The sequence below is a fragment of the Meriones unguiculatus genome, chromosome 21 (assembly GCF_030254825.1).
Source record: "Meriones unguiculatus strain TT.TT164.6M chromosome 21, Bangor_MerUng_6.1, whole genome shotgun sequence".
NCBI classification, from domain to species: domain Eukaryota; kingdom Metazoa; phylum Chordata; class Mammalia; order Rodentia; family Muridae; genus Meriones; species Meriones unguiculatus.
Genome location: NC_083368.1, coordinates 16,910,328 through 16,922,799, shown reverse-complemented (window position 1 = coordinate 16,922,799; position 12,472 = coordinate 16,910,328). Strand labels below are relative to the sequence as shown.

Genomic DNA, 12,472 nt, shown 5'->3' with positions numbered 1-12,472 from the left:
AAGACTTGCCTTTAAGCCCTTGGCTTCTCTTAGGAAGGCTCCAGGCTGCTTCCCATGAACAGAGCACAAAAACAGATAGGCACTGACAGAGGAGGGCCACAGCAGTGGCAGGGCAGGGCCTATGACCTAGGTGAGTTGGGAAGGCGGAGAAGGCCAGGATTAACGGGCTGGGTTGTCAAGGGTGACAGAATGCCCAAAGGTTGGAGACTGGTTCCCCCACGGCCTGCCTGAGCACCTGGAAGACCACAGTGTGGTACAGCAGTAGAGCAAATGTGGAGACACAGCACACTGAGGAGCTGGCCTGGGCCTAAGGTCCCAACCCCTCCCCCTCAGACACAGCATCAGCTGTAGCAGTGGGGACCCTCTGACCTTGTTGCCACGGCAACTGGCCTACAGCTGGAGTGGAGAAGCCAATAGACTCTTCTCCAGAGACACCACCATGTCCACCCACGCACAGGCTCCTGGGGACACAGGGACATAGAGACAGGGCCAGGACAGTCAGAGGCATGGTACGACAGATAAAGCCTCTGAGACAAAGGCCTGGGGGATGGGGCGAGTAAACAGGGCACAGGAGACAGTGGAAGAAGCAAGAAGGCTCCAGGGTGCTGAAGGGACAGGAGAAACAGACAGACAAAAGGAGAAGGGGGCAAAAATGGAAGGGACAAAGCCAGGCAGGCAGGTCGGAGACAAACACAAGAAGGCCTGAGCGTAGGGAGGGAGACCTGCCAAGAGGATGGGGGCACAGCAGGCAGGCAGGGCACAGCAGTCAGGAGAGGCAGCAGAGAGGCTGAACAAAGAGCAGAGACAATAGAAGCCGGGGACAGGTTGAGGAAGAGCTACAGCTCCTCCACCCCCACTGTGGCCGTGGAGGGCAAGGTGTGTACCCAGCCAGCACCTGTCATCCTAACCCTAACCCTCCACAGAAACGTCACATCCTGCCAGACCTGCACCACAGAGTTCTGCTGTTCACCATCCCATCCCGATCCTGGGCCTGTCGTAAGGGGCATCAACATAAGGCCAGTGAACTGGGCACACTATGTCTTCTCCTCCACCCACACTCCCCCAGTCTAGCTTCCCCACCTCCCAGCAGCCCCAGCAACTAAATAATGGGGCTGTCTGGCTCCAGACCCTGAGACTGCACAGAGCTGAGTTAGAGGCTCCGACACAGCACAGCTGTCCTTAGCGACGCCTGCCAACAAAAGGCCTTGCCTCTTCCCCAGCTATCCCCCTCCCTGGGGCTACAACCCAAGGACCTACTCTCCCAGGGCTGGCCTAGGCAAAAACCCTGGAAAAGGTTTGGACAGAAACAGGAGGTGGCATGAGCACATTTCTCCTCTGGTTTTGTACATGCTCCACGCATTAATACACACACACACACACACACACCCAGAGGCTGCCCAGGTCAGGCAACAAAGATGGCACAAGGAACTTTGTATCACAAGGGATAAGACACAGTGGCAAAAGAATCTGTCTGCATGCCAAGGTAAGTGGGGCCCCAGGTAACTGAGGTCCTACGCCAACCTGTTGGCCACTGGGAGTTATCTGATCCCCATGGAAACTAGGTGAGAACAAAGAAGGGGCAGGAGGCGGCAGCTGGCATAGGGTTTCCTGGGCCAGTGCCCCGTTTGGAATGGTAACCTGGAGGAGGCTGGAATTTGGGCTTGCACAGGGACCTGGACGGCAGGCCCTTTCCCTCCATGGATTCACTGGTAACAGGACCTCCACCATGCAGCTTCTCCACCTGCTACCTCAGGACTCTCCAAGATTCCATGACACCTTCTTTTCAGGAGTCTCCCAAAGGAGTCAGCATGGGCCAAAAAGGTCCATACTGCTTGAGAAAGCTACATCCATGCTAAAGGTAAAGGTAAAAGCAGCCCAACCTCTCTGCTGCCAGGCAGTCAAATCCACAAACACAAGCAATGTCCACCATGGGACTGGAGTGTGGCTCACAGGGGAAGACCCTGTGTTATGAGCATTTTCTCAAAAGGTCAGCATCCTTGCCAAGCCTAGTGATGCAGGCTTATCATGCCAGCTACTTCAGAGGCTGAAAAAGTTTAAGGCCCACCGAGGTTATGGGGTGAGTTCAAGGCCAGCCTGGACAACTTAGTGACATACTATCTCAAAAGAAATAAATTTAGGCCCAGGTGTAGTGGCACACATCTTTAATCCCAGCACTTGGGACCCAGAGGCTGGCAGATCACATTGAGCCAAAGCCAGCTATATCTACATCGTGTGAGACCCTGTCAATAATAATAATAAGAAGAAGAAGAAGAAGAAGAGGAGGAGGAGGAGGAGGAGGAGGAGGAGAGAGGGAGGGAGAGAGAGAGAGAACGAACACACTGGCAAAATGGCTCAGCAGGTAAAGGTGATTCCCACACAAGCCTGACAACCTGAGTTTGATCCCTAGAAACTATGTAAAGGTTGAAGGAGAGAACCGACTCCATAAAATTGTCCTCTAACCTCTAAAAACACATGGTAGCACTCTTTCCCATCACACACGGCCCTGGCTCTGAGCTCCAGCTCTGAAGAAAAAAAAGAAAGAAAGAAAACCCCCGGCATCCCAAGCAACCATTGAGACAAATTTGTGGAGATCAGCTGTTTTGGCTGGTGGGAGATTTCCCACATTACACCTGACCCCGGTACTTATGTGCTCATATGCATACACCTATGGTTTGGAAACTTAAATTTTCCCTGTGTGAAGCACGGACAGCCCTCTAGTTCTCTGGTGTCCTTGTCAATACATGACACACAGAGCAGAACCGCATGGCATGGCATGGCTCTGGTCAGACAGACATGCGCACCCCTCCAGGCCCAGGTGCTTTCAGTCTGTGTGGCTCAGGGAACGGTCTTAACCTCTCTGAGCTTCAGCTTCGTCATTCTTAGGAGCTAAAAGGTGGCATCTCCATCTCAGGGATGTTGTGAGGATTACACAGGCTAACACACAGCCCAGTAAGCTTCCCACTTCTTCATCCCCTACCTGCCTGCTTGCACAGTTTGCACACGCAAACTCGCCTGCCAAGGGCTGCTAGTGGTGCATGCCCCCAAGTGTTGTCCAAGGACATCACAGGCTACACACCTGCAAAGGAGGCCCCTTAGGGAAGCTGGCCTTCACAGACAGCCTCGGCCACCCTGGCACATGTGCAACGGGGGCCTGCAGCTTGCAGAGTCCATTTGCCACAGCAAGAGGCAGGTGTGCTCGGGGTGGGTAGCCAACAAATTCCCTGAGGGCAGGAACTTTGCCCTTCCTGTAGGGCAAAGTTCTACATTCAAGAGCTGGTTCCAGGGACTTAGAGAAATTTAGGAAACACTCACTGGTGAACAACAGAATTCTGGAGCCCTTCCGGGCCCTCCAAAACCCACTACCCCAGCCCTTCACTGACCTCACTGAGCAGAGCCCACCCAGCAGCACAGGCCCTAGTGTGCGAGCAGCTCCGCCCACAGTGTTTATCCGCTCTCCACTTTGCTCTCCGGAAGCCCAGAGCAGCTGGGTTGGGAGGTGGTAGCTGAGCAGAGACACCTGGCTAAGAGGGAGTCGAGGGGAGGGGCAGGGTATTCTGTAGACCAGACAAAGGGAACTGGGGTTTCGGGAAGAGGTGTAGTTGAGCGCAGGGAGGACGGCAGAAAAGTCACCGCAGATAGATATCTCTTCATGGTATTCTTTCAGGAAGTCACCAGGCACAGGCTGCCCTGCAGCTAACTAGAATCCTGTGGCTAGGAATCAGCGCCAGCCCCCAGCTTGCCCTATTGCCACCATCTATGCACGCACCTACCATCCCAGCCTAGTCAAATGCCAGCCTACCTAGCGCCACACAATGACACCTGCCAAGGAGGAAAGTATGAGAGGTGCCAAGGCCCCTGAGCCTTAGCAACTCGAAGGTCATCCGGAATGCCCACCCACCAAAGTTGAGACCTAGGCCACAGGCGCCCCTACACATGGGGCCACGCCCCCTCCTGGATACCGCCCCCAAGGGACCCGCAGGGTTCCCCCTTCTCCTGCAATCACAGGTCCAACTCACTGTTTCCCTTTTCTCCCACCCTAACCTCCCCCCCCCCCCGCCCCGCCCCGCCCCGCCCCGCCCCGCTCCGTCCCGTCCCGCCCCGCAACCCTCATCCACGCTGGTTCTCTGGAGGTCCGGCCCCTCGCCATAGCCACGCCCCGGCCCCGCCTACCATCTTTCCGGTAGAAGGCAATCTCCACTTTGCGCTCCTCCGCGCCCAGCAGGGCCTGCGCGATCTGCGCGGCGGCACGGCGCTGCGTGCGCGGCCCGTGCAGGAAATCGCAGGTGCAGGGCCGCTGCATCACTTCGGCCCGCGAGTAGCCACACAGCTCGCAGAAGCCGTCGTTGCAGTAGATGACGGCGCAGTTCTCTACGCGGGCGTTAGCAATGATGAACTTGCGGCCTGGGGGGGGAAAGGCGGGGAAGAATGCGCACGTGAGCGGGGACACCAGTTTCGGGGGCTCCCGACCCTTCCTCGCATTCGCTTCTCGCACACTGCCGTCCGACACTCCCCTGGCAGGGAGGGGGCGCCCAGCCCAGACCAAAAGCAGCTGTGCCCTGACACAGGTGCTTCCAACGGGCGCGGCCTGGCGACACGCCCCCCACCCCCTGGCCTGCCGGCTGGCTGCGTGGCTTCCCCCGGGCAGAAAGCCAGCGACCAAGGCTGGCCTGGGCGGGTGTCAGCAACGCGTGTCAGCAGCCGCGGCGGAGGGATAAACACAGCCTGGAAAGGGAGCCTGGGAAGGGCAGGAGATGGCGGCCAGCCTCCCCTTTGCACCAGCTCCCCTGGCTTCTTCCTCTTGATTGGGGATGGTCCCTAGAAAATCAGTCCCTCAAATATTCTCAGGCTCCCTCCGGGCAGTGCCTTCTATGACTTCTGCATCCTATCCACAGACAGAGGCTGAGGAGTGGATGAAGCAAAGGATAAGGGAGTGAACTTGTAGATCTGGACAACCCAGCAATATAGTTAGTACTTTATGATGAAGAAACTGAGGCTCAAGAGAAGTTCAGCCCAATGTCCAGGTCTAGCAGCTCATTCATTGTGAATCCAGCTTTTGAATCTTGTCTGCCAGGACAGCTAGGGGTCACAGGCAGAAGTCCAAGGTCATACAGAGCAAGGAAAGCTACCTGAAACTTCATACCCTGGAACTCCCTAGAGCCCAGAGGTGGGCCCAAGACACTGGCCCATTTGTGAGAAAACAAACCTGAGAAAGACGACCGCCTCCGTGGATATGAAGCCTTCCTCTGTGATCAAAGAAAAGGTCCAATAGACCCATTTAAGCTAGACTTGGCTCAGCCACCCCACACTTGTCCCAAAGGCCAGGCAGAGGTGGGAGAGCAGCAGGTCAGGGGCAGCCTCAGGCTGCACCCAAGTGAGAAGTTCCAGGAATAGGTGCCTTCTAGAAACAGAAATTCTGTCCACTTTGGCCTTTAATTCTGGGTGTGCAATTGAAGTCGAATCTCCTTCCCTCCTCACCATGCAGTCTTTTGGGCTACAGGAAACCCGAGGTGCCTCGGCAGGGCTCCCTGCAGCAAGGCCAGGCTATCAGGATCTTGCCTTCTGACTTCTGCCATCTTTTCCCTGCCCTCAAAGAAGTTACTTTTGAGAGTTGGGTCATCTTTAGGTCAGTTCCCAAGGCCTACTGGAACTCTCAAGCAAGCATCAACTCCAGGTTCGAGCTTCTTGTCATATGAAAAGACCTTCTAGCTCTGCCTCCATGCCCACTTCAGCCTAAGGCAGTCCAGAGTACCAATCAATCACCCACGGGAGAAAAGCAACCCACTATCCCCACTCCCACAGCAGGAGAGCAGAGCAAGTTCCTTCGAAGGCAAACCCCACCCTGCCCCACCCCCTTCACTAAAATCCTAAAATACAGATACTGAAGAGACCTCAAAAGCCCTGTAGTTGTCCCCAGGTTCACAGACGTGGAAACTGAGGCTCAGAGTGGGAGGAGTCACTCAAGGTCGCCTGGCAGTCAGTGGCAGAGGTGGGGCCAGAAGCCAAGCCTCTAGGACCCAGTCCAAGGTCTTCTCAGATTCTGCCTGTACCTACCCAGCTGGTAGGAAAAGAAAACCCCGGGGACCTGCGCCCCGCTCCTAGGCCTGCACCACCCCCTCAGGATCATCCTGTTCTTCATCTAGGGACAATGCCCATCCAACTGACCCCTCCCTCCCACCACAGCACAAGCACACGTTGTCCTGTGTGCACAGGGTCACAGGCAAGGAATGTCACTCTCCATCTCCTGGGGCCTTTGCAGTCACACCCTCTGTGGCACAGGCAGCCGTGGGGACAGGCACAGCAACACGGAGACATTCACCTAGCCTAGGTCCGAATAAGGGGTGCTGTAATCCCCACAGTGGGGCGTGGGATACCGTCCGCAGCAGGAAAGCCCACCACACGGGAGCTCCACAGCCAGCCTGTTAGCCCCAAAGCCAGCTTCAGGTCTGCAGCACCCCCTCAGCACCGGAACCACAACCTTAGGGACCTGCTGGAGACCCCTCTCCCCTGCCCAAGCAGACTCAAATTCATAAGTGACACAGGGATTTGGCCATATTACTTTGTCACACGCTCAGGAGCAGATTGGTCGCTGATCCTACACCCTTAGCTTCGGTCTCTCACATACAACATTGGAATGTGCACTATCCTTTTAGGGTCCAACAGCTTGGGTCTTACAGATTCTCACTGACAAACACACACAGACACACACACTCACATATGAAATCCCATAAACTCCGGACGTTTACAGTTGGAAACGCCTGCCTATTTCATCCCACCTCCCTTTCCTGCACATTTCAGGGGTCACACACACCCTCCGACCCCAAGCTGCAACACTAGGCCCCTTGGTTCCTTGCCAGTGAGCCCCTGACACCAAGCCTTATCCCCTCGGCTCCTGGCGTAAGTCTCAGGGCCCACCAGCCCCTTACTGACTCACATTTTGCACTGCACACGGCCCGGGCACGCCCCCCATCCACACTCGGCAGGACTGGAACCACCCCCCAAGCCCCCTCCCCGCCTTGCCCCCTCCCCCACTCACTCTGGCCCTCAAACTTGCGGATGATGGTGTCGAGGAAGGTGTTCTGCGGCGCGACGTGGCCCCTCCGCACCGGCATCCTGAGCCCATGGGCGGGCCGGGCGGGCCCCCACCCACCCTGGCCCGGCCCGGCCCAGCACTAGGCTCCGGGTGGCCTGGCCGGGCCGTGGTCTCCGCACCCCGCGGCCAAGCTGAGCGCGGGCGGGGCCGGAACTGGACTGAGGGCGCGGGGTCCCCCGCTCGGCTAGCGGCTGCCGGCTCCGGACCGCCGGCCGGGCCCGAAGCGGCTGGAGCTGCGGCGCCGGCACACCTGTCTGTCGACCCGGGCTGGCGGTGCCACGGGCCCCGCTCCGCCTCGTCCCCGCGCTGCACTCCGCCCGACCGGGCGCCCGGCTCCCGGCTCACGCCTGCCCGCCGCCGCCGCGCCGACAGCCGCTCCGGAGCCCGCGGCTCGGGCAGCGCCTGCGGCTTGGTCCGGCGGCTGAAGGGTTAATGCGGCGCGCGCCCCTCCGGCTCCGGCCCCCGCCTCCCGGCCCCCTCCTGCCGCCGCGCGCCGGCAGCGCCGCCCTCTCCCCGCCACCCCGAGCGCCCGCCCTTCTCATTGGCTGAGCCGCGCCGAGCGCTCCCCGGGCCCCAACCCCTCGCTCTGCTACTGAGCCCCCGGGACTCGCGCTCCGCCGAGAGGGGGAAGGGACCCTTAGGTAGGGGAACCGTGAGGACAGGTGCGACGGCCGGTTTGGAGGTGGCCGAGGGAGAGGGGCCTAGAGGTCTCGCCCCCTCCCAGACTCGGGACTGAGGGACCGGATTTGATGGGACAGGGCCATCCCTTTATCCCCAGCTTCCCTACTGCGCCTGGGACAGGTTGGGGACACGCAGCTCGCTGGCAGAATCTGGTGTGGGTGACCCGGCTGAGTGAGGCCTAGACTCTGAGAAGATGGGCCCCAGGACCAGGGGAGACCCGGGAAACGGGAAGAGCCGGCAATGTGGGAGCTGTAAAAATTTGAGACAAGGGTGGGTGAGCCGTAGCAGAGTCACGCCCCCCCCAGTCGCCCCTCTCTCCAGCATACACACTGACAAGGTCCCCTCGGGGGTTATTCGATTCTCTTCGTGGATGACACGCACAGAGACGCACACTGACAAGAGTTGCGGCCTTCTCGCTGTGAGATCAAAGAAGGGAGCGCGAGGTCCCAGCCCGGGGATCCCCTTGTGCTAGAGGCCTGCCCTCCCTCTGTAGTGCGGGACCAGCCTCACAGGCCCAATAGACGGGCTTGGGGCCCTGAGGCGGCCGGGGCGGCCCAGCCCCTCGGAAAACCCTGGCCTAGCCTCAGGCCCCTCCCCCTGCCAGCTGGCTCGCTCCAGCTGCAGCTCCCTTATTTAGGCAAGGAGGTCCGAGGATGCTCAAGGGCAGGCAGGGTGTCTGCCCGCCGCCTGCCCACCGCCTGTTGGGGCCTGAGTAGGGGTCTTCGGCAGGCTGAGGTGTCCTCGGTTTGAGCAGCTAAGCAACGCCCAGGGCAGGGCAAGGCCGAGAGGCGAGTGTTGACAGCTGAGCAGGCCGGCTGTGGGGAGGAGCCGGCAGCTGGAGTTGAGGCGGCCTTGAATCCCCTCCCCTGCCTTCAACCCGGATCACAGGCCTGTCGAGATGGATGGGGCCATGTGGGGGCTCCTGAGGGCTTGCAGCTGCCTCTGTCCTTGGAGAAAGGGGCTGGGTCTTGTCACCAACGAGAACCGTCATGGGATGTGGGGGGGAAGGGAGGAACAAAGGATGAAGAAGCCGACTGGGAGGAGGGAGCCAGAGAAAGAAAGGGCGCCATGAGACCACCCCGGCCAGACTCTCGTCTTCACTCTGGAAGCAAAAACCTGCAAACACTAAGGCCAAACAGGGCCACTGGCCAGGAGATGACACTCTTTTATTTGCTAGTGGGTGGGCAGTGACTCAGGGAGGCAGCCGGTGGGAGAGAAGGAGGTGGCTCTACCAGCTGATGCTAAAAAAGTCCAGAGGCTCCTGCCTGCACAGTCATCCCTCAGACCCTTTCTACCTCCAGTGGCTTCCTCAATCGCACACAGGATGTCCAGGGCCTTCCCCAACTGGTAATATGGCAGGAGAGGCATCAGTGCATCTGGGCTCGTGACTGGTCTGGCTTTTGCTCCCCTCCTGGCCTGTGTGAGTGGAGGGTCCTCCTTTCCAAGCCTGGGGACTGAAACTGAGGAAAGGCTGGGAATGGCAGGGAGAGGAAGATGCGGAGGAAGAAACCTCTGGCCCCTTCCTCCCAGACCAAGGCTTCAGGCCACAAAAGGACAGGACTCCTCACCTGACCTGGCCAGCAGGCGTTATGACAGGGAGCCACCTGCTGAGGAAGCCTTTTGGTCTTAGCCCAGAGAGAAGAAGACAGGGCATCTCTGAGACTCTTTATCATGCCAGGAAGGGGTAGCTCTCCTAAAACTCTGAAAGAGCTGTTTGCTTCCTCAGACTAATATGTTTCTCTCTCTCTCTCCCTCCTACACACACACACACACACACACACACACACACACCATCAGGCAACACATAGAGAAAAGTGTGTGTCAAAGCCAATTGCAGATTTCTAACTTCCTAGGAAGCTCAGGGGCCTTCCTGAGGCAGGCCCACAGAGATGAGGATGAAGCCCTGAGCCAGAGTCGCTCTCAAGGCCTCATTCTGGGGTTACTGGTACCAGGCATTCAGAGACTTCCTCATACAGAGGTCCCTCTGCTCTATATTGCACCAACCTCCCACTTGAAGGTGCAGGCAAACCTAATCCCAGAACATCCATACCCCACCCCCACAACAGGCCCCAAGGGTCATTCCTGGGAAGCACTCTCCCCCACCCTGCCTGTGAATGAGGGAGGGGAGAGGCTGCATTTACAGAGAGACACGTAGGCTCCACCCAGCTCCCAGAAAGAGCCGATTAGGGAGAAAAGTCTGCAGAAAGCATCCTACCCATCCCACTCCCTGCTCCTGCTCAACCTGGGGGAGAGGAGTGAGGACTTCCAGGGAGTGGGGGATATATGGAAGCTGCCTTTACTGGTATTTCCCCAAGGACCAAGCCAGGAAAGACACAGCCAAAATCAGACCCAGGAGAGTAAGTGACACTCACAGGGGACTGGCAAGCAGTTCCAGCCGAACAGACTTCAGAGACAGCTGGAGGAGGATGAGCTCTTTGGAAGCCCCACGGGAGGAAGAAGAGCAACAGCAATCCCCCGGTTTCAAGGGCAACTGAATTGGGGGTGAGGGAGTGGGGCGATCGGAAACTTTTTCTGTACAACTGGGTTTTCAGAATAGCGGCGTTAGAGGATGTGACCTGGAGTTGGAGGAGACAAGCCAGGGACAGCATGTCTTCCCACCAGGAGCAGGTACTTAGGAACTACTGAGAGAAGGAAAAGTGAGAGAGGGAAGCCAGAGCTGACTCGACAGAGGACACACTTTATCCTATAGCGAGAAGCAGGGCTCCCTGACTCACCGCCACCTGCAGTTCCTTAGGAAGCAATCTTGCCGCCCCCAGCCCATCCCGAGGTCTTTTCCTACCAACCCCATACTTGCCCTTGCAGGCATGCATTCCTCACTTGGTGGCTTAGAAAGTGAGTAAAGTGCTGGAGGCTGGGATTCAGAAGACTGCCTTCCGATTCTACTGCTACCAGTCCATCAATAAATGTTTCCTGCGGACCTCTTTTGTTCTAGGCCTTGTGCCAGATGCTGGGGGCTGGGGGGTTAGGGAACAGGAGGGCTAAGCCAGGCTTCCTCCTCCAGGGATTCATAGTCTAGTGGTGTCTGAGAGAGGTGGTGGGCCGACCAAACTGTAATCTGTAATGAGTGCTGTAGGATTACAAGATTTCATTTCTGCTGGAGGAGATGTGAAGGGTCTAGGGAGGGGAAGAGGCTTTGGAACAGGTCCTTGAAGGTTGAAGTGGGCAAGGAAGAAGGGTTGCAGGTGGAAGGGACATGAGCCAAGGTATAAAGACTGGATCATGGGGGTCTGGTCTAGGGACAAAACATGTATGGGAACTGGCCCCATTTCCAGAGCTCTAAGGCTGCTCTTTTAGTCTGTACCCACTAAAGGAACTCTAGTAGCAGCTGAGATGCACACACTTACATATCCAATAAAGGTTTGTTGAATTAACAAAATGGAGAAACTAAGGTAGAGACAAGGAAATTTTACAAGGACATCAGGCTGCTGCCTAATGGCCATCCCCCAAACCAATGAGAGTATTTGTTTTGGACAAACAGACTCAGCCAGGACCAAATGACTGTTGCACACACTTAAGACTAGGGACCAGAAGGCAATTATGTTTGATGGTGGAGACTGGCTGTCCTTAGGACCTCGGGTCAGGCTGATAGTCCATAAAGCCCTTCTACATGGCTGCCTGGCTTCCTTGCAGCCTAGCTGCTGGGTTGCAAGGACAAACGTAATGACTAAATTTTGAAAGTCACACCAACAACTCCCGCATCAGCATGGCCCATGGGTCATGGCCCCAGTTTGACCCCCAGTTCTCAATGAAAGAATGCCCTGCCATGTACGAAGAAAGGCGTGTGCAATGGGACACATTGGTGTGACCACTTTGGAAAAGTATAAGTGAAGCTACCCAGTAGCCGAAGGAAAAGACTTAGGACAGATCAGAAATGATGGCAAGGAGCCCATTACTGTGTAACTTTAGAAGCATCGCTAAATCTCATTTTTCTTACCTGTAAAATGAGACTCAACAAGCTGATCTCGGGGACCAGGGACCATCTCCAACGCTGGCATCAAGTGATTCCTTAATTCCACACAACCTATATCCCTGGATGGCCTTAAAGTTACAACCGTCCTGCAATCCCCACTCTCACACAGCCCCTTCATTTCTCTGGGGGGCCACCTCACTGCACCTTCTGCCTCTGCTCTCTTGTCCTGAGTGCCCCTGAAACCAATGGCTGTTCCACAGACAGCATCATGAGCCACTTCACATAGCTGCTTCAGATTGAAAGTAAGTAGAGATGGAAATGGGTAGGTGAGAAGCCTTTGAGGCTCACCGGTCCCTAACACTTAGAGGGGGTATCGCTGTAAACTGATACCCCAACAAGTAAACATAGGAGATAGCTCATCATCTAACAAGGTACATAGACGTCATGAAGGGATTTAGTGCTTCTGGCTATATATACATGAAAAGAAGCTCAAAGCAGGGAGTGCTTTGTGTGGGTGGGCAGCCAAGAGGGCTTCCTGGGAAAGCTGGGCCCTGCCAGTTGGTAAGGATTCTCCCAGGCACACAGAAAGATGGTTAACGGCTTCCTGAAGCCAGATGCCATTGGGACTCAGTTGTGGGTCGTCTCACCAATTTATTCTTGTTCCAAATGAGGAAGTGAAAGTGCTAGTGTGATTCCTCTGGCTGAGAACCTGTCGGCCATCTGTCCCTTTGAATTAGGGACTGGGCTCCCCCCACACAGAAGGGGCTCGA

The 12,472-nt window shown here is 56.8% G+C and overlaps 1 protein-coding gene across 2 annotated transcripts in view; it reads right to left on the bottom strand.

Moving 5' to 3' along the window:
- Kcnh2 (potassium voltage-gated channel subfamily H member 2) overlaps positions 1-7,450 on the bottom strand; it is a 31,437-nt gene extending 23,987 nt beyond the window's left edge. For both annotated transcript variants that reach the window (XM_021659343.2, XM_021659344.2), the window contains exons 1-2: positions 7,034-7,450; positions 4,171-4,401 (exon numbers count right to left, since the gene is read on the bottom strand). In XM_021659343.2, coding sequence (XP_021515018.1) covers positions 4,171-4,401; positions 7,034-7,109 — 307 coding nt within the window. In that variant the 5' untranslated portion in view covers positions 7,110-7,450. The remainder of the gene's footprint in view (positions 1-4,170; positions 4,402-7,033) is intronic.
- Positions 7,451-12,472: the final 5,022 nt, after the last annotated feature.